The 23989-nt window shown below is 38.2% G+C and overlaps 1 protein-coding gene across 5 annotated transcripts in view; it reads left to right on the top strand.

The window, feature by feature from the left end:
* Positions 1-23989, top strand: part of PRDM16 (PR/SET domain 16) — a 2576872-nt gene that overhangs the window by 2084747 nt on the left and 468136 nt on the right. For all 5 annotated transcript variants that reach the window (XM_044062971.1, XM_044062974.1, XM_044062970.1 and 2 more), the window contains exon 4: positions 15533-15667. In XM_044062971.1, the coding sequence (XP_043918906.1) occupies positions 15533-15667 (135 nt within the window). The remainder of the gene's footprint in view (positions 1-15532; positions 15668-23989) is intronic.

Raw genomic sequence — 23989 nt, 5'->3', positions numbered from 1 at the left:
AGTTGATCTTAAACATCTGAGTTAGTAACAATAATGGAAAATAAAAGCTGAGATTATGTCTCTGTAGTGAATGACTTGAATAAAAATGAAAGCTATGTACTTATCACAACAATAAATCTGTAAGAAGAAGGTCCATTTTAGCAAACTTTAGGACTGCCCAACAGAGAAAATGTTCTTGAAGTGACTAGTGCCATCCCCGTTATCAGCATGTATTACTAATCCATTGCGCTACATTTCAGTGAACAGCACCTGCACAGAGGTAAATAAAGACAAGAAGAGGAGGAGGAGGAAGCACATCTCCAGAAAAAGACAGCAGCAAAGGTGAAGGATAGAGGGAAGGGTATGGTAGAAAAGTTGGATCCTCCTCATACAGCTATAATTCTATGGCAAGTAGATAACATTTGTATTGGACAAGAAGATGCCCACCGTCAATAACCTATAAGACAGAATTTCTAGCTAATCCACCTAGACTCTTGGATGTTTGCAGTCTTAGAAGAATACCAGAGATGGCAGTAGCCCCTGAAAAAGACCTGGATCCAGAAATAATGTCCAGCTTTATGCATCTAGTAAAAGTGTTTCATGAAGATTAAGCTGTGCCTACATAGATGGGCCAGGATATTCACAGATATAGTGAGCAGACGTACATATGAATAGTGTGTGTGCCATGTATGCTACACAGTCTGGATAACAGCACAATTCATAATAGTGAATCTCACTATTGGCATGCCATGCAAACCCCAAACCTGCTGGGCACGAATCACTTACAGTAATGTATAGTACCTAATGTACGATAATAGTTTTTTCAATTTTACAATATGTCAATGTATTCTGTCCACACTATCCAATTGTGAAATAAATATGGTCACCTGGCATCAAATTAGTAAAATGCAAGATCACTTGTGGGATGACAAAGATGTATTGAAAGCATGTACAGCCTCCAAAGTGCCCTGGTCCAAACAGAGGGTGTGTCATTGTTGTTGCAATGTTGTATAAGACTTCGGTAACCATCCCATGATGGTCACTTTACAGTGATTCCTAATGTTTCACAGTCTTGGCCAAGGTCCACAGTCATGGCAAACTGTGACTGGATTCATGGTGACTTTTTAAAGTAAATTTCAGCAGGTAACAATATCATGAAACTCAAACCCCATTTCATTGAATTTTCCGTGAACTTCAAAGTATTTTGTTTTTGCAGGAGGGCAAGCCCCCTGCACCACCTATGTGTGAGACACCTCCATGTACCTTAAGCTTATATATACCTACACCACAGTGGTACAACAATGAGGAAAAGTAAAATAGTCATTAGTGCTGAATGTGATTTTCAGTCAAATTACTTTGCAGTATTGGCACTTAATGAAAGAGATGTCATGCAGTCATTAGGCTTTCTTGTGGTTCTAAGAAATGTTTGTCTCCCTGGCTATGACTGTGGAGAATACATCATGTATATATATATATATATATATATATATATATATATATATATATATGTGTGTGTGTGTGTGTGTGTGTGTGTGTGTGTATGCATACAATAATATGGAGATGAAGTCTTGAGGTAAATTCCACTTCCAGTAGATATCCATATTCATTGCTGTGGTGCTACCAAGAGTGGATGTGCACATAAATCTGCTACAGTATGCAATGTTGTGCCTTTGCTTTATGTCAGTACATTCAGACATTTTAACACCTGACTTGCTGACGGGGTTGCTCAGACATGTGGAGCTGAGCAACATATCAGTATTGTTGGCAGATCAGCCTGTTGTGTAGCTTATCACCCATAATTGCTCTTCTCTATATGCGTACTATTACAAAGGCATATACTTTGTTACTGTGTGATTTCTGAATTGTGAAAATGGCCTCAGATTCTAGTGCACATATCTTCAGCATCATTAGATTTATATGCAAGTACTGTGCTATCCGTCCCTGTGGGTCATTTTAAACTCTGCTAATTTCCTTTTCAGAAATGAGGATCAAACCCCGTAGCTTGTGCCTGAGAAGTAAACAACTTAACCATTACGCCAACCTCAAATCCCATATTTGGCTTGCTCTAAATACACTACTGCATGTTACAGCTCAGAAAGCATTTGCACAGATTCCTTGGTTTATGTAGGGCTCTGGAATATGCTCAGCTGTGTACCAGTCCTATGTAGTGTGTAACGTTTATTAGTCCTGGTTCATCTATAGTGTCGTAGAACAAATGACAGCAGAAGTAGCTAATGCTCTACCTGGGAGTGACAGGAAGATGTTAATGTTGTTGTTGCAAAATTCAGTACAATTAGCTAATTATCTTCAAAGAATGGGTGCAGATATTTTCTTATCATGGTTTAGCAAAGGGAAAAAAAGCTGGTCATCTTTGGGGGGAAAATTGATTCTGTCCACATACGGCATAAGCTAACTTTGAACATTTCTGCAAAAAATCAAGTTTTCACTATGATTACTTAGGAAAAAAGGTAGGCAGATTAACTGACTCATTCATATTCAACTCTTTATCAACTTTTTAAGCATGAAGGACCCAAAATTAAATAAGCAGGCTTGGTAGAATGAGCTTGCAACTCAAGAGATTCTCCTGGCTGGGGTGATTGTTAATAGTATAAGCTTTCTAAGACATGAACTTCATATCCACAGATGCAAATTATGTCCCAAGGAGGGGCAGCATCTCAAACTAGAGGGCTGGTGCCATGAAAAAGACTATAAACTATAAGGGAGGTAGGGGGAAGAAATGTCCAGACCAGAATGTGCTAGAGACAGCTGAAAACAAAACAGTAACTAAGACCTGTGTCAAAAGATTTCAGTAAGATAAGGAAAAAATGGACTAAGGTGCTTTCTAACTATGCTTTCTTTGATCATCCATACTAAAAAGTTTTTTGAGTAGGTCTCTGAGGGGAGGAAATGATGCCAAAATTTTGAGGGAAAAGGTGTATGACATGAATCATGATGGATAGAAGACATACTTGGTACTACCAGACTGTGCTGAAGTAACTTTCTGTAGTGCATTTGCAAAACCATGCATGCACATTGGGAGGTACTGCAGGCCCTTTTAAAAGCAAGTGCACAAATAAACCAGAAGGGCTGAAGTTGTCAAAGACTAGTAGAAACTCCACCAAGCAAAGGATGTGAGGTAAAATACCACCAGCCACAGATTCCACAGCAGATTTATTGTACAGTAAAGCACAAAAGCACACTTTTTTTTTTTACTCCTTGAGGGCTTTTTCAGCCGAGACGTCAGAGAGAGATATTTGTGTGCTTTATTGTGCAATAAATTTGCTATGGAATCTGTGGCTGGTCGTACTTTATCTATTTTCTTTCGTTTCTGGTGATACAAAGGATGTGAAGTAGCTGGAAGACATCTTCAGTCTGCTCCACCTTTAACTCACTGACACCTGTGTGGTTTGGAATATCACACCTCTAGTAGTTTACAGAACACATGCCTGTATTCCAGAATATTTTCTGAAAACTCAACTTAGAAGCATAAAACAAAGAAATGTAATTATTTTGTGAACAGTAAAAGCTATTTAAACTGTACAAATAACATTATTAGTAAGAAGTATTCTTTACAGTGGTAATAATCAGTGTATTCATAGTCTTCCAATAAATACTATAATATATTATAATGCACATAAAACCACTTTTGTTCACCAGACACAAGCTTTTGCATGATAAAATTTCATCCTTGAGTGCGTGTTTATTGAGACAGATACAAAAATATGGAAACATATGCTTAATTGTATAATTAGCTATTTAAATAATAGTGAATGTCTCTCAAGATGTGCAACTTAAGAGTGCAAATTTTGAAAGAGTTTTCTTCGACATTGTGTATATTTTCACCTGAGGCCATTCAATAATGTGAGACCCTTTCTTCAATAGTAAGTATGCTAACAAACAAATTGCAATATCGCAGGTATTGTGTGATATAAATTGGCATTGACAATTAATTTTTCTGTCTCCCATCATGACATTTCATACAATACCCTCCCATCAATAGCATGTAGAACCCTAGGGTGGCCTAATGGTAAGGTGTTTGCCTTACAAACACAAGGTACAGGGTTTGAGTCTCACAAGGGATAACTGGCTAGGCTTAAAATGGCTCGCAAGGCAGTTAGCTTAGTACTAATCTATGGACCTCAGTTATGATAAGTCCCTTAGTTAGAAAGTATGGACACCATAAGGAGCTATGGGTGTTAGCTGCAAGTGTACAAAAAGGTGCTATAGACTTGAATGAGTTAAGTAAAGTTAGAGCCCCCCCAAGGCTGTGAGAAGGAGTGGCCATGCTTGAAATGGAAGCAGCAAAATAGAAAAGGAAAGGACATAAGTTAGAGTAACAAAAAATCTTTGTGTCTGTCAGAGTGACAGCCTCTTCAGAAAGCTCTCATCCCTTCCAGAAGTCTCTGTGAAGCCACTGTAATGCAGGACAAAGGGGCAAAAGAAACAAATGTTTTGTTCTTACCATAACATTAGACCTTTACTTCCCATATCTGTCCACTTCATTAATAGGACTGGCAAACATAGGTGGCAGTCTCTTGACATCTTTAAGACTCTCTCAGTTTCCAAAAATCATCCATTTCTCCTATAATACACCTTTATTTATTTAGTTGACATTTGTTTACCATCTTGGTCAAAGGTACCCACTTTTAGATGCCCAGGGAGAAAAGTTCCAGACTTAATAGATTACAGTTATGGTTACAATCATACATATAGCTAAATAAACATTCCTATTACTCAAACTATACAGAGGGTAGATTGTTTATGATGAGACATAGACTAATGGATATTACGATTCATTTATATAAGGGGTTAAATACAGAGATATCTTATTGAGCAGTATATGCACTATATTAGCAGAACAAATTAATAGCAGTACTAAAGAAAATATTGTTATCAAAGGTTGGTCAGTGCATGACAAAAGAGGCAGAGAAACATAATTGAGAGAAGTGGTGAGTAGAGTATAGAGAGGAATTTAAGTGAGAATCGACTGTAGGGGTATGAAAGAAAGATGGATGCTGAGTATCTTGAAAGGAAGCTAGAATGGAGAATGAAATAAGCTAGTATACTTGAGAACAAAGGAAGAAGTATTAAGAGAAAGAGTGGAGGGTATACAGATAATAAGGGTGGAGTATAAGTTGTGCATACAGAGAGAAGGGTAGAGAGGGTAGTACTGGAAAAAAAGGAAAGGAGGATTTATAAAGTGATGTCAGTTAGGACTGCGGCAGGAACATATCCAGGCTTTGTTTAGGTATTCTTTTAAGGGGGATTAGAAGGAAGACAGGTTAGATGTTCTTCTAGTAGTAAGGGGAAGGGAGTTCCAGATTTTAGCTACTGAGTAAGAATATAAGCTTTGACCTGGTAATTTGGATGGACTGGAAACAGCTAGGATTTTTTTTTTATCGTCAGCTCTCAGGGTTCTACTCAGGATATATAAATTCACTAAATGACTTTGGGCTGGGCATGCTAAAGGTTTACAAATGATGTTGTGTGTTATGTATGGTTAAGAGATTAACATAATGAGGATAGTTAGGAAGTTCAAGCCATTGCAGTAAATGTAGAGGTTAACAATGATATGTGCTGGTGTTTGTGTTAGTGGCAAACTTAAATAAAACCACAAACCACGAACAAACTGGATCAAAAACGAACAATACCAATGGCAATACTTGGAGTCTGTCTACTGAGAAAATCTTTATTGTGTAATCTTTATTGTGTTAGCGCTTTCATGCACATCACTGAGTGCACTTCTTCAGACACATATTCTGTTGAAAAACCATATTTTATAAATTAACCAATTAAAGCAAATTGATATCACGTAATTACAATTAAACCATGAAAAAACATTTAAAAGAACATTTAAAAGGACAGCTACTATGTTAAAACATACTTAGTGGCAAACTTGGCAACTTTGTTGTAGCAGCTTTCAAGTTTAGAACTTATGCGGGATTGTAAATTATTGAGGATTGCAGCTCCATATAGAAGGGAGAACAGAGGGAAAGATTTAGCAAGTGTAACTTTGGCTGATGTATGAAGGAAGTGCTAGTTCCTGTACAGCATACCTAGTTTCTCATGGGTTTTCTTAATGTTATGATGGATATGAAGATCAAACATAAGTTGTTCATCTACTGACTCCTAGTAGTTTAGTGTGAGTGACTATTTCAATCTCTATATTATTAGCAGAGAGAATATTAGAAGGAGCTTGTTTTAATGGAGTTCAGAAAGAGTTGAGAGTTAGTAAGCCAGGTTTCAATGGAGGTGAAAGTTTGTTGGGCAATGTAGTGCAAGTGTGGAAGCATGGGAGAACAGCAGATGACCGTGGAGTCATCTGCATATTGTATGAACGTTCCCAAGGAGGAGGAGGTGTGTAGGTTATTAGTAAAAAATATTAAAGAGCAATGGACCAAGGATGGATCCTTGTGGGACATGCATAGGGATGTGAAGAAAAGGAGATGTGTAACTTAGCCATTCTATAGCTTGTTGTCCATTAGTAAGGTAGCTGTGGACAGTGGAACCATTGTATAGAGGGAGGTGGTAGGCTGAAGAGGCTAGTCAGGAGTAGGGAGTGTGAAACCATGTCAAAGGCTTTTGATAGATCAAGAAATAATGCAGATACAAGATTTTCAGTGTCTCTAGCCTTATTTACTGTGTCAATGAATGATAAAAGGCCTATGGAAGTACTGTGAACTGGACAGAAACCATGCTGGGGTATTAATAAAAAGGTTGTTTTGCAGTAAAGATTGCAAATGTTGGTGGATACATTTTTTAATATTTTATAGATGAGGGATAAGATGGTTGTTGGTCAAAATTTAGTTAATTCAGTAAAGTTTTCTCATTTGTGGACGGGAATAATATGAGACATTTTACAGACATTTTGAACATTAGATTCTGAGATGGATCTGTTAATGAGAATACTGACGGGGAATAAAATGGAGAGTGTGGCTAATTTAAGCTACACTGATGGGAGATTATTTGCCGAGGTAAAACAAGTTTAAGTTTGTGTTATAATTTTTTGCTAAGGCTTGTAGGGACAGGTTGGACAGAAAAATAGGATGCATTAAGGGAGGAGGAATTGGAAGAATTGGAATTGGAGGAGGGTGGTTCTAGTTATCTGGGTGTTGGACAGTGGGTGAACAGGAGGTAGTATTGACGTTAACTGTGGAAGAAGAAGAAGAAGAAGAAGAAGAAGAAGAAGAAGAGCTAGTGTTGGGGGGATTTCAGATTAATGTAGCTATAGATTGTATAAAATAAGTATAAAAGAAGTGTTCAATTCATTAGCTATCTGAAGTGGTGAAGCATCAGGGCACGGGTGATGGTCTTTTATAGTCCCAGGGTTTAGTAGGGATGAGATGGGGGACCAGAACTTTTTTGGGGTTAGATTTATGCTTAAGTTGGATATGAATATGATATATTTTTTTCTCTTTATTGAAGTTTTTTACCTGATTGTAGAGTTGTCTAAATAATTGTACATTTACACCTTTTTTGTTTATTTATTTATTTATTTTTTTTTTACCAGTAGCTCCAAGCTTTGTTGGTTTCTTTCATAAGTGGCTTACATGATTTGATTAACTGAGGAGCAAGATTATTTCTAATTCTTTTTGTGCACAGAAGGGCATGAGTATTAAGTATGTTTTTTTTTTTTTTGCTAAAATGTTATACTGCTTCATTTAGAGGGACGCACTTCATGATTGACCAATTTATATGTTTTAGTGTTTCATTAAATCTTTCCTGAGAAAAGTTTGTTAGGTTGTGGATGCATCTCAGAGTGTGTTTTTTAGTTATGTGAATGGGCAAAGGTTGGTAACTGATCACTTAGGGTATCAAGGTATGTGCCAGTAGTGGTAAAGTTAGCAGGCTGGGATACTAAAATCCAGTCTAGTTTGGATTGTTGAATGTAGGTTTTGCTGAATCTAGTAGAACGAATGATGGCTTGAATGAAACCATAGAGGTTTATGCTATTAGTTGCAGTTTCACATGAGAGTATTTGCCAGTCAGAATTGGCATCACCTAATATAATTGTCTTTTGGTTTATTGTTTGTGAGGCCCAGGTTAGTATGTGTTCGAGGATGGGTAATTTTTGTCTTGGGAGAATATATAATACTATAAAGCAAATACTTCTGGTGCAGTTAAGATTTAGAAATGATATGAGAATCTCTACATTTCCAAATGTTGGGAGGATGTTAGTAAAAGGAGTGATATTGAAGTTGTTGGGGTAGAATGGGCTATACCTCCTCCTTTCATATAGGTTCTGTCAAGCCTAATTGTAATACAGCTAGGGAGTACTATTTCTAAATCTTTTACATGTGAAGTTAGCCAGGTTACTGTTAATGCTAGGATATCAGGTTTGTACTGATCAATCCATGCATGAAAGGGGGAAATTTTGTTACATAAACTTCTAAGGTTTAATGTTACTATATTTACAGGTTTTGGATGTGTTCTAGAGTTTGTGTTGAGGTAAGGGACAAGATTTGTGTGGATGTCACCACATTGTTTCAACAGAGATAAAATAGTAGTTTAGAGTGTCATAGTTAGTGTTGGTAGTAGTAGTAGCAGATGCAAGAGGTTAAAAGTGTAGATTAGTAGTAGGTGTGGTAAAGATTTTAGGTGTAGAGTTCTATATTAGACTACTGGGGAATAGCTGACAAGAGATATTAGATTAGCTGTTCGAGTAAGAGGGATTTGTTGGGATGGAGGTAACAGTGGTGAGTTTAATTGATGGTAGTGATGTAAGATGGGAGAGGAGGAGTGCTAGTAGTATGGTGAGGCAAGATATTAGAAACATAATAAATCAAAAGAATATGTATTTAGTGGAGAGGAGCAGAAGAGAGTCTTGGATGAGTTTAGAGAGTGTGATGTAGTTATTTAAATGTTTGGATATATATGTGCAGGGGTGTAGTTGAAAGTGGGACGTGCTGAAGGAGAGAATATTGGCTAGATAGATTAATTGGTAGGTGGTACTGATTGGTGTGAGAGATAGAGGTGGAGTTAGGTAGGTATAAGTTTAGAAGTAGTAGAAGTGGGTGGTAGTTGGCAAGAAGGGTAGGGAAGCAGAGTGATCTCCAGACAAAGATTGCATTTGGGAATAGAAGTCTAGCAGTTGAACAGAGGGCTAAGGCTGCAAGGTGTAGTTCACAGGGTACAGAGTTTGATTCCTTCGGCCCTCATTTGCCTACTGTATGATCTTGAGCAAGTCACTTAATTAAACAGTGATGGGGAGAGAATTTGGGCAAGGCTCCAGAATGGTTCAATGGACTGCAAGCCTAGTAACTACCTACAAACCTATAAGAAGCAACATACTAATAGCAGACAACTGCAGCAATTATATCCTCTAGGCCTCTGCACTGAAGGACTAGTTAGGTGGAGAAAGGTGGGTGTTTTTTTTTTTTTTTAAGTGGAGAGACATCGATCATGAGGAGCTAATATTATGGTAATTACATAACTTTTATAGCAGAGTCCACAGCTTACACCTCTTGGGTGACATCAATAGAATGTCTCTTAGTATAGAAGTTCCAAAAGAATCCCTGGATCTAAAAATGACATCCAAGCTATAGTGGCTTGCAAAAGTATGCAGTGAAGCTCGTGTCACATCAACAGATATGTCATCTAGTGTGGCACAGCCCCCCCCCCCCCACTACACAAACACACACACACACACACTGCATAGACACCGTCAGATAATTTGGAAGATTGCCAAGTCACTTACAATATTTCTTAGAGACACTGGAGGAAGCAAAGCCACTTGGCAAAAACTCATGCAAACACAGAAGGGATGTAGACACTCCACAGAGTAGGCACTCCAGCTAAAAACTGTGCTGGTGAAACAAGTGCTGTGAAGCAGCAAAGCTAACAGCTGCAGCAAAGTGCAGTAGAATATTAGCAAATTTCTATTTAACACTTGTTCATCTGACCAGATTTTGCAGAGGTGTACGATATTCATGAAGTTAAATGCATGTTAACTTTATCTGCACTGCTAGCATTAAACCTGCTTGCGTTGTTCCTGTTCTTGAAACAGTTCTTTTCCTGCTTTCTCTTATTTGCATATTAGTTGACACTACTCTCAAACTATCCATTGAATGAATGTGTTTCTTAGTATTTTACTTTTCTCACAGTTCTGTGTTGATTCACCTATTTTTTAATTGTTTCCCTCTCCTGCTGCCATTTTTTTAGTGCCTCTTGTAATATCCCTTTAAGCCTTACTTCTAGATTGCAGATTTGTTCTGTACTTATATTTTGTTAGTGTTGTTACATTTTTATTTGCATGTGTCATGACAGAGAGATCGAAGACTGGGTAGATTATTTGCATTTTACTTTCACTGCTAGGCGGTGGTGGTGCTGCGTTAGCGTTGTCGCCTCACAGTTACACATTGTCCGTTCGATTCTCAGAGCGTCTTCTGTGTGGTGACATGCGTGAATGGGCGTTTCTTCGCTGAAGGTTGTGCATTACGCCCGGCAAGCCAGTACGTAAAAATCTACTGCCAATCATTAGCGGACCGGAGTTCCACTGTGGCGACCCCTAACCGGGAAAAGCCGAAAGACACCAACAAACAAACTTTCACTGATATGTTATTGTTTTTATTTGTTTATTATTTTAGTGCATTAAGTATTCATTTTGTTTTCACTAATTACATAGATGGAAGCAAATGATAAGACCTTGGAAAGCATAGAAGTAGATTAAAAAATATGTCACTGCTTAACTTCATCGCTATATTTTGTACTTGCATGTGTAGCACTTGATTTTGCATCCTTTGTAATCCAAAAAGAAAGATGCAAGCTATTATATATTTTCTTTGTGGTCTGCAAAAGAAAAAAAAACAGCTTGCTAAGTTACTTATTGAGCCTGCATCCAGTAATAATATTCTCTGATAAGGGAGAATTCCCCTTTAAGTTTGTTATTGAAAATGATGACAACATAACTCTATTAAGGCACTTAAACCACCTCTGTGCAGAGTAATAGAAACAAACCTAATCCCACAAAAAAATCCTGGTCTTGGAAATAATCGTACCCCTTCCTCATCAACCTACATAGTATCCCATTTATAAGGGAGGACTGAAAGACTGGACCATTTCACTACAAAAGCAGAAAGAAGTAAAAAGTCTTACAAAATAGCTTTCAGTTTGATAAAATTCATTGAGCATATCAAAAGTATGAGCATTTAGACACGTCTGTGGTCAAAAGAACAGAATGGTGGTACTCGTGTGCCCAACAGTCATTCTGTAAACCAAAGAAAGTGAATTTTACAAACTGCGATTGTCTTGTGCAAACAATATTCAACATATGTTGACAGTATGTGTTTGTCCTCATTGTGCTAACTCAAATCTTAGGATAACAGAGCCCCTGGCTATTAAAAATAGTGTTACCTTACTATTAAAAATAGTGTTACCCGACTATTAAAGATCGTGTTACCTTACGTGGTGTTCTATACAAAACTAACAAAATCATAAAACTGTTATAATCACTGATGCACATACATGTTTTTTGTTATGTAAATCCTCAGGAGAAATGAAGAGCTTTGAAAGATTACTGTGTGTGTGTGTGTGTGTGTGTGTGTGTGTGTGTGTGTGTGTGTGTGTGTGTGTGTGTGTGTGTATGTGTTTGTTATATATAAGGAATTTTTAAGAAATAAACTATAGAAATGTAAGATGCCTATAATTTTTAGGATAAATAATACAAGTCGAAAAGTGACTTCTACATATGGCGCTAAAACTTCCTTTGCTAAAATTGTTCTACAAAATTGTTCTCATTGAGACTATTGGAAGCTCTCTAAAGCTAAAGATGAGTTGATGTTTTCATTATTAATATATTAATATTACTCCAAAATAAAGCCACTTGCTGAAACATTTAATTTTTAATTAAATTATTTATTGACCTTGTAAGAAAAGTTGTCTTTCTATAACCATTTTAAGCTATGGCTCACTCATGTAAATATGTTGCATGTTTGGACAATTTAGAAGAACCAGTCAATCAGTATGCCTTTGGAAGGTGGGAAGAAACTGTATTACTCAGATAATACTCACAAAGACACAAGTATGAGCAAACTTCGCACATACAGTAACCGGACATCAGGACTGAATCCTGGACACTGGGTATTGTGAAGCAGAACAGAGTAAAGTGTGAATGGAAGTTGCTACAGATAAGGATATAGACATAGATGAGTTATAAATACAGGTACAGGCACAGAATGATTTAGATATAATACACAGGTACTGACACAGATGTAGATACACACACACACACACACACACATATATATATATATATATATATATATATATATATATATATATATATGTGTGTGTGTATATGGAAATATGTATCAGTGATATAAATAGAGATAGTTCAACCTCCCAAATGATCCCAGCAGCACCACATCATTCCTTTTTTCTTGTCTTTTCTAAACATGCTGACATAAGCAATTTTAAAATCCAAAGGAAATTTCTTTTAAATCCAATCTCAAATGCTATGGAACAACTTGTTACCACTCCCACAAGAGGGGAAAACATACTGGACCTGATCATCACCAACATGGGGACTCTATGCTCCAGACCAGAAGTGTATCCCTCACTGGTAAGATCAGACCATAAACTAATCTCACTGGATATTCACATCCCGACCCCACCTCCTGCCCAGAAAACCACAGTGAAAAACTTCTCTAAAGCAAATTTCACACTCCTCAAAACCGAGGTGGAATCCTTCAAAGCCCCCGAGCCTGTGGAAAATACGGCACAGACCGCAGAATCCTTTATAAATGCATTCTATGAACACATTCAGGAATGCATGGATCATGCAATTCCAAATAAAACCAAGACCCAATCCTCCAAAGGCAGACGTCCTGTCTGGTGGACCCCATCCATAAACAAACTATACAATAGAAGGAGGAAGCTACTAAATGATAGCGCAAAATCCCAAAAAGGGAAGGCATCTCTGATCAGTATTAGCAAAAAACTACGGGCACTCATAAAATTGTCTAAGGTCAGCTTCGAGAGAAAAATTGCACAGGACACTAAGGATAATCACAAGGCTTTCTTTAGTTATGTTAGGAACCTGGGTGGGAATTCCCAGATATGCTCAGAATTAGTCCAAAATGACAAAAAATACACCGAACCCACAGACATTGCCAACATCCTAGCTAACAGGTTCAGCACAAACGTCTCCCCCCTCCCCACCAAAAGGGCAAATATCTATCTCAGCAGATTGCTGCCCCCCCTGACATCTCAGATGCTCAGGTAAGAGCCGCCCTCTCCAAAGCAAAAAACACAGCATCAATGGGACCAGACAGTGTCCCGGGCTGCGTCCTACATGAACTCCAAGAAGAGCTAAACCCAAACATAAAACTACTGTTCAATCTCAGCCTTACTACAGGATATGTACCCAAGGAGTGGCGTACAGCAACAGTGGTCTCTCTCCACAAAGGTGGTGCCTCAATGGATCCTGGAAACTATCGCCCCATAAGCCTGACTAGCTTGGTCTGCAAAGCTATGGAAAGGATCATCATGGACCTCATAAATAAAGATATTGGGGACCTACAGACACTGGATCCTACCCAGTTCGGCTTTGTTAAGGGCAGATCCTGCCTCTTAAACCTAGTTGATTTCTTTGAAACAGTCACCAAGGCCATTGATGAGGGGAAGGTGGTCCACACAGCCTACCTGGACCTCGCAAAAGCCTTTGATACAATACCCCACTCGGGCATTATAGATAAGCTCACCAGCTTAAATATAAACCCCTATGTCACTAGATGGGTTGCAAACTGGCTCAAGGACAGAACCCACATGGTTAGAATTGTTGGAGCCATGTCAGACTCCAAACCAGTTACAAGTGGCATCTCACAAGGCTCAGTCCTGGGACCTCTCTTGTTCGGTATATATTTCTCGGAGGTACAGGCCAACATGAAAGGACTGTGGCTGACCAAGTTCGCAGATGACTGCAAACTGGGCGCCATAATAGACGCTCCAGCCGACACAAGCATCCTCCAAAAGGGCCTCATAGAAACAGACAACTGGTGCCAGAGCCATGGCCTCAAGCTAAATGCCAAAAAGTGTATAGTCATCACCTTTGGCAAAAACAAAGTGCCCACAAATTACCACATAGGTGGTAATCCATTAAGTACAGAAGAAGTAATTAGGGACCTGGGGACCCATGTTGATAGCAGTCTCTCATTTCACAACCACGTGGCCAAAGTGGTTAGAAAAACATTTTATATAGCCCACCTAATCATGAAGGGATTCACATCTAGATCAGGGGAGGTCATCGTGCCTCTTTACTCATCCCTCATCAGGCCCATAATTGAGTACAATGCCCCTTTTGGGATGTACCTTACCAGACACCTGCAGCAACTGGAAAGACCCCAAAAGTACCTCACCAAGAGGATCAAAGGGCTCAAACAGATGCCATATGCTGCCCGTTAAAGAAACTCCAGCTCTACTCAGTGGCATACCGCCTGTTCAGGGGCGATCTCTGCCTGACGTATAAAGCCATGTCCAACCCAGAATTAATGGACATGCTGCACCTCAGAAAATCCAAATCCCATCGAGCTACGCGCTCAAGAGACTTGAACCTCAGCACTGAAATAAATAGGACATGCTGGAGGGACAGATTCATAACCCAGAGGCTCCCTTCACTCTGGAATAAAATCCCAGTCCAGGTTAGGCAGAGTCCCGCACTGACTCTCTTCAAGAGGAATCTTGATGAGTGGATGGGAGATCATAGGTTTAACCCGGGTATCACTTCTGTATCACTGTTAGACAGAGGCACAGTATACTAACCTCGAAAAAGGGCATAGCAAAATTAATTTAAAATGGGTGGCAAAAGCCAAACACATTCTGGCTAGGCTTATAAATGCCATAGGGCAGATAGCCTAGTATGAACCTATGAACCTATGAGATAAGCATATTTGAGAAGCTGGCAAAACAGCCTGTCTACAGCATTGTAAGTTTCAGCTAAAAAGTAGGCAACAACATGAAAGAAAAAGTACTCTGAATACACTGACAATGAATGTCAATGACAATGAATATCTAATTTAGAAATTCTAGACAATAGGATTTTTAAATCAGTTTTTCGTCATATAAAATAAAAAATAAAAAAAACAGTTACAAAATTCATTAGCCAGTTTTATACTTAAAGAACTGCTATCATCAGCAGTTACATTTTTGTAGTGTTACTACAGTCTGTTGTTTGTTCATTAGTGTCATCAAAAAGATCCACAAATGGAACATACCTGGCCATCAGCTTGAGTGCTTCCAGTTACAACTGAGCTAATACTTCATCCCAATGATTTTCTACTCCTTTAAGCTCTGTTGGTATTGAGCAAGAAATTCCTTAAAAATCATACTACTTTGATATTTACCTTCTGAAATCTTGTGGGTTGTGAGCAATAAATTCTTTGAAAAGTCACAACTCATGAATGATTACCTTTAGAGGTTGGACATTCTTGAAAATGTGCTGCTGTTCAGTTTTAATTCTAGTACACAATCTTATTTCATAATATCATCACTTTCTAAAGTAATGCATTTCTATGTTTAGTTGCAGTAGTAATTTTGAATGTGTCTTTTCTTCCTACAGATTGTTGATGAACTCGGAAATGAAACGTTTTGTGATGATGTCAGTCGGTCTGGAACTGCAAGCTGGCTCAAGTACATTAGGACTGCACGTTCCTTCAATGAACAAAATTTAGTCATTTGCGACATCAATGACCAAGTGAGTTTACAATTCCTGTAGTTTTTGCCTTACCATATTTTCAATTTATTTTTACAAAGTTTTTATTTTTAAGCTTGCCGTCCACATGTTTACAATCCCTCTATCTAAATAAAGGTAGGTCTTAGAAATAACAAAAGATAACATTTTCAGATTTACACATTCATAATTATGCTCACAGACTTCCTTCAAGGAGAAATGAGGAGATTTTATTTCTGACACAAAAAAGCATAGTATATAGCGTTGTCTTTCAATATAAGAAATCAGTAATCTTACAATGCTAGTGGTCACCACTGCAAAGTCAGCCTTATTCTGCAACACATTTTCAGTACCTGTTTGATGTTATAGCTGCAAAACATGACAAATCTTTTTAATATTTTTAATGCTACCTCTTTCTACAATTAAATTACATATTTTTATGTTGTTAACACTGCACTACCAGATAACTCCACACACATTAAAAATATTCAGATGCTGTTCTTCTGTCTTGTTTAATATCTCCTCATGCATCAAAGCAATAACAAATCAAGTATTTCATTTTGCTTTTAATGTGATTGTCACCTGACATATCTTATGTAAAAAAGGCATGCTAAAATAAAATGTGGGTCCCATTTAGATGCTAACACACACCCTTTCATCTTTCTTCCTTTTGTTGTTGACATGTTTTATATTGCAGATCATATGTCAAGTGGTGATAATTTGTAGATTCAAATCAACACAGAAACACAGAATAGAACACAGCAAAATCACACATCCCAAATCATGTAAATTGCCTTAGAAAAAAAACATTAATGTTGGCAATGTTGCTGCCCTGTTTATTAACCACTGAGCTGGCCAGTCCACCAGAACAGCGGTATATTGCCTTTAAAACTGAAAGCACTAGTTTAAAAATGAATTATATTATTACTAAACCAGTTGGGGCAATCAGACAGACCAACAGTCAATAGAACAGTTCTTGTTTCTGCCAGCAGGGAGCCTTTGCATTTGGCAAGGAGAGGCACAATACAATACCTGGAGGCAAGCAAGCCAATGAAAAGTAGCTTCGGAGGACAAAGGGCTGTCATTCATTATGGCAGCCAACGTTACAGGTCATTATCACCATCATTATTATCAACCCTCTTTTCCTATTTTTTCTACATGGGGTCAGGGTGTCACATCAAATGTCTTCATCTCTCTTAGTTCAATGCCACTCTCCTACCTTCTTTGGAAATCATTCCTGACTATCACAGATCTTCTGACACACACATCTATATCAGGGTGTCACAGTGGCACAACAGTTAGCACTGTTGACTCACAGCAAGAGGTTCTCCAGTTTGATTCTCAGCTGGGGTGACTTCTGTGTGGAGTCTGAATGTCCTCCCTGCATTCATGTGGATTTCCTCCTGGTACTCCTGTTTCCTCCAACATTTCAAAAACAATGCCTCAAGAGAATTTCTCCTCAGGCATCCACTGAAAATAGACTCTGTCCGAGTTGGACTTTCCTGCTCAACAAATGTTAAATAAAAATCTTGGTTGAGCATCTTCATTTCCTTTTCCCTTATTCCTCTCAGATTGTCTTCTGCTTTCTTGGACATGTGGTTGAACCACTGCAAACTGATCTCCTTCACTTTCTTTGCACTTGGGGCTAGTATGGCTTCTGCTCTGATGTCCATATTTTCTCATCTCCCACAATGACCATTCCGCCACCTGTCTTAGGCACTTTATGTCCATCATTTCTAGATTCCTCAACTGCTCTGCCTTCACTACCCAGGCTTCTCTGCTACACAGAAACATTGCTCACACCACTGTTTTGTACACCATAGATATTAGATTCTTTGGCATTCATTTGTCACACACTACCGCTAACACTCTGTGCTACAACAGATTTGATTCTAGCTTTTACCTCTTCATTCAGATTTCTCCTTTCCTCTGTTCTGTTGTTTTTCCTTCTGTCTCACTTCTCAGCTTCTGACTTCCCCATTTGCTGCCATGACAACTGTTTTGACTGGACTCAATTTCATCCCATGTGCCTTCAGTTTTTGTAATCCAGCCCCTTGTCATTTGCTGAAGTTCCTTTCCAGTGTTGCTTGTAGTGATACATTGCCCACATAAAGTAGCTTTGTTGATCTGCCCCCTCCAACCTGTTTGTTAATATAGTCCACCACCAGAATGAACATGTGTGGGCTCAATGTTGAACTTTGATACAGATCTACTCCTTCTGGTAACCCCGCTGTGATTCTGAACATTGTTTGTACTTGTGTCATTGGCTACTTGTACGTAGCCTGCACTGATTGTACTAATGTTTCCAGGACATTGAACTAGCACAGGATTGCCCAAATCAGTTTTCTTGGGACCCTGTGATATGCTTTTTTCTATGTCTGGGTATGCCCAGTTCAACTCTTTCCTCATCTCTAGCTCAACTATCTGTTTCACTGCAAACACTGGTTTGATTGTGCTGTATCAACATCTGAATCTGAGCTGCACATCTCCTATCTTACATTCTACTAGTCTGTATTTTTAGTTTATCAGTTATCCTCTGCAGAACTTTTCTGCAGTGTGAAAGAGGTTTTATACCTCTGATCTGTGAATTCCCCCTCTGTTCTTGTACATTGGTACTAGAACGCATATTGCGGATTCTACAGTAAGCTGGTATATGCCCTTCTCTCCATTCCATGACGAGTACCTGCAGGAGCCATTTCTGCCCTAACTCACCCAGCATCTTTATCATGTCTGCTGTGACCTCATCTGAGCCTGCTGCTTTCCCTGACTTCATTTTCCTTAGTGCTGTTCTTACTTCTTCTGTGGTGAGTTCCCCATCTTCTCTCACTGTAGTCTGTGTCTGGAGCTGTACATCTTTTGTATTGTCTCCTTCATTCAGAAGCTGCTGGTAGTACTCCTTCCATCTGCCTTTGATGCCCTGTGGACTGGTGAGCAAGTTGTTGCTGGCATCTCTTATGAAGGGTAACTGACTATCTTCTTTCTCTTTCTGTCTTTGCCTTGCAACCTGATAGAGTTTCTTTGTGCCATCTTCTGAGTCACTTTCCAGAAGATGGTAATATTTACCTCTTTGTTAGCCAACCAATATTCCTTCTAGCTGGTATGTCTTTCCTATCTCTCACTTTTTTCTACACCTCTTCATTCTTTTGATAACTTCCTGGACTTCTGCATTCCAGCATCAGCTTTCCTTATGTAACTTATTTTCATTAGTCACATATCTGTTCTATAGTTTTCACACATGCTGCTTTGAAACATTGCATGTTGACAGCTGTAATTCCTATGGTACAGAGTTTGATTCCCACAGCCATTGTTTGCCTGCTGTGTGACCTTGAGCAAATCACTTCACCAGACGTTACTCTCAAGTTGACCCGAAAAGGACTGTGTACCCAGTAGGCCTACCTGGTTAACAAATAGGAATATAATAATAATAATAATAATAATAATAATAATAACAACAATAATTATTATAATAATAATTATTATTATTATTGTTCTTGTTATTATTATTGTTATTATTATTATGATTCTACCTATTTTCTGTTCTTCCTGACTGATGGTTTATGCTGAAGTCTGACAGTTTCACTCGGGATAACTTTGTAATCTATCTCTGACCACCTTGATGATCTTTACTTACTAGGAGGAAGTCTACATGAGCTACATCTTGACTAGTCTTGCACGTGATCTTGTAACTTCCTCACTTGGTGAAGCATGTGTTGGCCACAATTAAGTGATTTGCCAGACAGAATACTAGAATGTCTTCTCCTTCTTTGTTTCTGTTGCCGCACCCATGTTGACTATGGCATTCCTCATATCCTGTTCTGTCTGTCCATATATGAACATTTGGGTCACCCATTATCAGCACCTGCACATTTTGCCCTGCTTTATCTAATCTGCCCTGTAAACACTACCTGAATGTATTTTTCTCCTCACTATCATAACCTGTACTGGGGTATAGGCTGAGATCATGAATACTGCTCTATCTTTATCCTGGTATCTGATTGCCATGAGTTTGTCAGTAATTCTGATGACATCTTTCACTGTCTTCTGAAGATTGTCCCTCACCACAACTCTCACAGTACTTTGCTACTCTCCCCTTCCACTATGTCATCGACCTGCAAGTTGAATTCTGTCGGTATAATCCTTAGATCAGTTTTGGCATGTTGCTTGGTTTTAATCCAGCTTTCAGTCAAAAGAGTTACTTTAGGTACCCAGGGTGATATGCTGTATCGCATGCATGCATTGGTCAGTAGGAGAACCGAGACCCCCACCACCATCATCAGCATGGGCCCTTGGCATACATTGAGTCCTCAACCCAATCCAGCCCAAATAGCACTGGTAAATACCCATGCCAGTTTTGGTGACCAAACCACCTACAGCCATTTTTTTTTTTTTACATTGCTGGAAAGGTTGAGTTGAAATCTTTACTTTCCCTCCTTGAGGAATATGAACGGCAGCCAAAAACAACCCGCTAACTGCCTGCTCACAGTAAAAATCAGCTGGACCAAACGAGCAATGGTAAAATCCAAAACAGCTTTAATGAACAAGCCAAGTGTTGAGCGCTTTCACTCGCAAACAGCGAGCTTCATCAGAACAAATATACACTGAATACCAGTTGATTAAATAGTAAAAAAGGCGCCAAAGTAGCACCAATCAATTAAATGAATAAAATATGTATTAAAATGCAAATACGCATTGTTACAATATATTTGCAAAAAATAGTAAATAGTTAATAAAATGCCACAGTATGAATTTACAAAGCTGACTAGACCAGTTTTACATAAAAGGAATCATATAAATGTGAGTGATGCATAGTATAAAATATTCTTCATTCTAACAATAATAAAGGCTTGATTGTCAAACAATCATTAATCCCTGGCAAAGTGGTGGCATCAGTGTAAACTTGCCACCATAACTCTCTATATGCAAGATAGTTTTTAAGATTACCACCCCTGGGTTTACTTCTAACTGTTTCTAAAATGCCAAATTTGAAGGAATGTTCAGTCCCAGAATCTAAAATATGCCTATATAAGGCATTCTTAGTGTCCATCTTCCTGATGGAATACAAATGTGAATAAATTCTCTGCCTAAGTTGCCTCTCAGTTTTGCCAATATAAAAATACTGGCAAAACGTGCAGATAGCAATGTAAACCAACATGGTGGATCTACAATTGCCCTTAGATAGATAAAGTTTCGTGCTGCATATATTGTTTAAACAGACACTGTTTGACTCTAATATATGTCTACACTGATTACAGGTACCACATTTTGTGGTGTTGGACATATCCTGGGACTTGAATGTAGTTGCACTTTCCAAAATGGATTTAAGATTTTTACCCATTTTGACAACAAACGTGGGTTCGTGTCCCACAATGTTAATAATGTCCTGTGTTGATGTTAAAATATGCCAGTTTTTGCGTACTATATTTTTAAGCTCATGACTGTATGGACTATATTCAACAATAAGAGCCTTATTATAAACATTAGTGGGTTCCATAACCTGTCGTGTGGTGTTAGTTAAACCTGAGCCATCAATGGGTGAACCCGTTTTCAGCCCCAAAAGAGGGGAATACCTGGACCCCCATTGACTCAACACGTATGTAGAAACATCCTCCAGCATGACAGGGTCATATCCCCTCTCAATAAAAAGACTGGTAATGTATTTCAACTCATTAGTCATATCTTGATATTTGGACGTCATTCTAATGGCCCTAATGCATTGACCTTTGAAGATGTTCCTTTTAAGTTTAAATGGATGAAAACTGTTGTAATCCAAATACGAATTGGTGAACGTGGTTTTCCTATAAACTGAAGATTTAAAACCTTCAGAATCCACTGTAATCAAGGTGTCCAAATAGGGGACACCAATAGTACTATAAGTAGAAGTGAACTTGAGAAAATCACAACTACTATTCAAATACCCTATAAAGCTCTCAAAGGAGCTGCTGTTACCTTTCCACAAAATATATATATCATCTAGGTAACGGGAATAGTATAGTACATTGTCAAAATGTATGCTGTTAAATACATGATTCTCCTCCCAATCGAGCATGACCAAATTAGCGAAGATGGGTGCGCAAGCGGCACCCATAGCTACGCCTTTGGTCTGCCGAAAAATTTCTCCCTCGTAATATATGAAATTGTATTCCAACACAATACTCATAAGCTCAACCAGGATAGAAATTTTATCCCAACTAAATTCGGTATGCTTTCTCAAGCTCCTAGAGAAAGCTTCTAAACCTTCCTCAATAGGAATGCTACTAAAAAGATCAATCACATCAATAGAGCTAAATAATAAATTTGTGACATCAGTGTGAACAGGGAAATTTCTCAAGAATTCCCATGAATCTTTGACCAGATGCTTAACTTGGTCATAAATAAATTTCAAAGTGGTGTCAATAACTACACCTATTGGGAAAGTCTTGGCTTTACTACCAGAAATAATAGGTCTTAAAGGGGGGTTTAGATGATCCTTGTGCACCTTCGGAATACCCACGATGGTGGCTAAAATAGGAAATTCAACTGTCATAAAGTTGAAATGTTCTTCAGTAATTCTTTGTTCTAACATATACTCTTCCAAAAACATATCAATTCTTCGATACGCAATATTCAACTCATTTAGGGAGGCCACTGCGTAATTACCAGATGAGTGAAGTATATTGTGTATTTTAGAACTGTATGTTATGGTGTCAAAAATAACAATGCCTCCCCCTTTGTCAGGCTTCATGATTCTATGACTACGATCCATACATAAATCTCTGAGAATAAAGGCTTCCTCATCAGTCAAATTAGAAAAAGTCGTAGATTTCTTTTTGTAACCTATAGCCTTATTGAATTTGTAAATCTCATTAGTAACTTTGTTTTCAAAAGCAGAAATGCATGGATTGTTAATAGGCATGAAAGTGCTTTTCTTTTTAAGCCTAGTGTGAAATGGCTCGTTACAAATATCATTCTTACTGTGGTTGGAGTTGTTAAACATAGTAGCCAAATTCAATTTTCTAATGTACTTCTTAAATTCGAATAAAGAATCAACTACCCGAAAAGGGGGTGTAGGAATGAATTTAAGTCCCTTGGAAAACAAACTAAAATGAGAAGTATTTAGTTTGCAACAATGCGTATTTGCATTTTAATACATATTTTATTCATTTAATTGATTGGTGCTACTTTGGCGCCTTTTTTACTATTTAATCAATTGGTATTCAGTGTATATTTGTTCTGATGAAACTCGCTGTTTGAGAGTGAAAGCGCTCAACACTTGACGTGTTCATTAAAGCTGTTTTGGATTTTACCATTGCTCGTTTGGTCCAGCTGATTTTTACTGTGAGCAGGCAGTTAGCGGGTTGTTTTTGGCTGCCGTTTCTGTTTGGAGTTTGTTTTGTGCAACCTGCTGTTTTCCTTGAGGAATATGAGGGACAAGAGGAAAAAGAGGGTTGAAAAGTCTTAGAGATTACCCTGACTCATCATACCCCTTTCATCAGACATTTTAATCACATCTGCAGCAGAGGGGACAAAAACTGAATCTATCTAAAGGAGAATTTAAAATCTTATTTTTAACATCATCTGGGAAGATCTGAGAATGCAGCCATGCAAACCTCTTGAAAACAACAATACCAGCGGCCATAGCCCTGGAAGAAGTATCAGTACAGCCATACATACACACACACACACACACACACACACACACACACACACACACACACACACACACACTGTATACAATGGCTAGTAACTTGAACAACAGAAGAAATTAAATTATTTAAAGCAGATTTTCCTTGCAAGAAAAACTGCAGACAAAACATTCCTCACACTTTCACAGTCAGTCAGAACAAACCTTAACATATGAGTCTGACAATTTAAAATTCTGAAAATCAAAGTGATAGAAGCAAACACATTTTCCCATGCTTATCTCTAATCTTTCCATACTTATCAGAAATAGCTAGGCTGAATTAACTAAGTGTTTAGCAGCAAAAGGATTACCTAAAGCTATAGCTGCTGGATCAGGTTTGGAAAGAGTGTATAAAAATATAAAAAGATTGAGGAACTTTATACATCCTATCTGCCTTTTTAGAGGTGACTGACTGACTGTCAGGAGAATTGCAGGGAGTAGTACACCCAAATTCTCCAAAGCTTTCAGAACTGGAGGAATGGGTGCATATTATAGAAACTCCTTCTGTAACAGCTCATAGTATTTTGTTAGAGACAGAGAAACCTCAGAACCTCAGTCTTCTCCCATTGAAAACACTGGCATTTTCTAAAAATCATCTCAGAGAAAGAAAACACCCCACTCTACAGTGAGAGTCAGAAACTGAGCTCTCCTCAGAGTCTGAATCAGAAACCTGAGGGGAAAGCCCT

This window comes from Protopterus annectens, chromosome 2.part1 (assembly GCF_019279795.1).
Source record: "Protopterus annectens isolate FY-2018-M chromosome 2.part1, PAN1.0, whole genome shotgun sequence".
Taxonomy (NCBI): domain Eukaryota; kingdom Metazoa; phylum Chordata; order Ceratodontiformes; family Protopteridae; genus Protopterus; species Protopterus annectens.
Note: the sequence above shows the minus strand (reverse complement) of the source record. Positions and strands in the feature narration are given on the sequence as shown.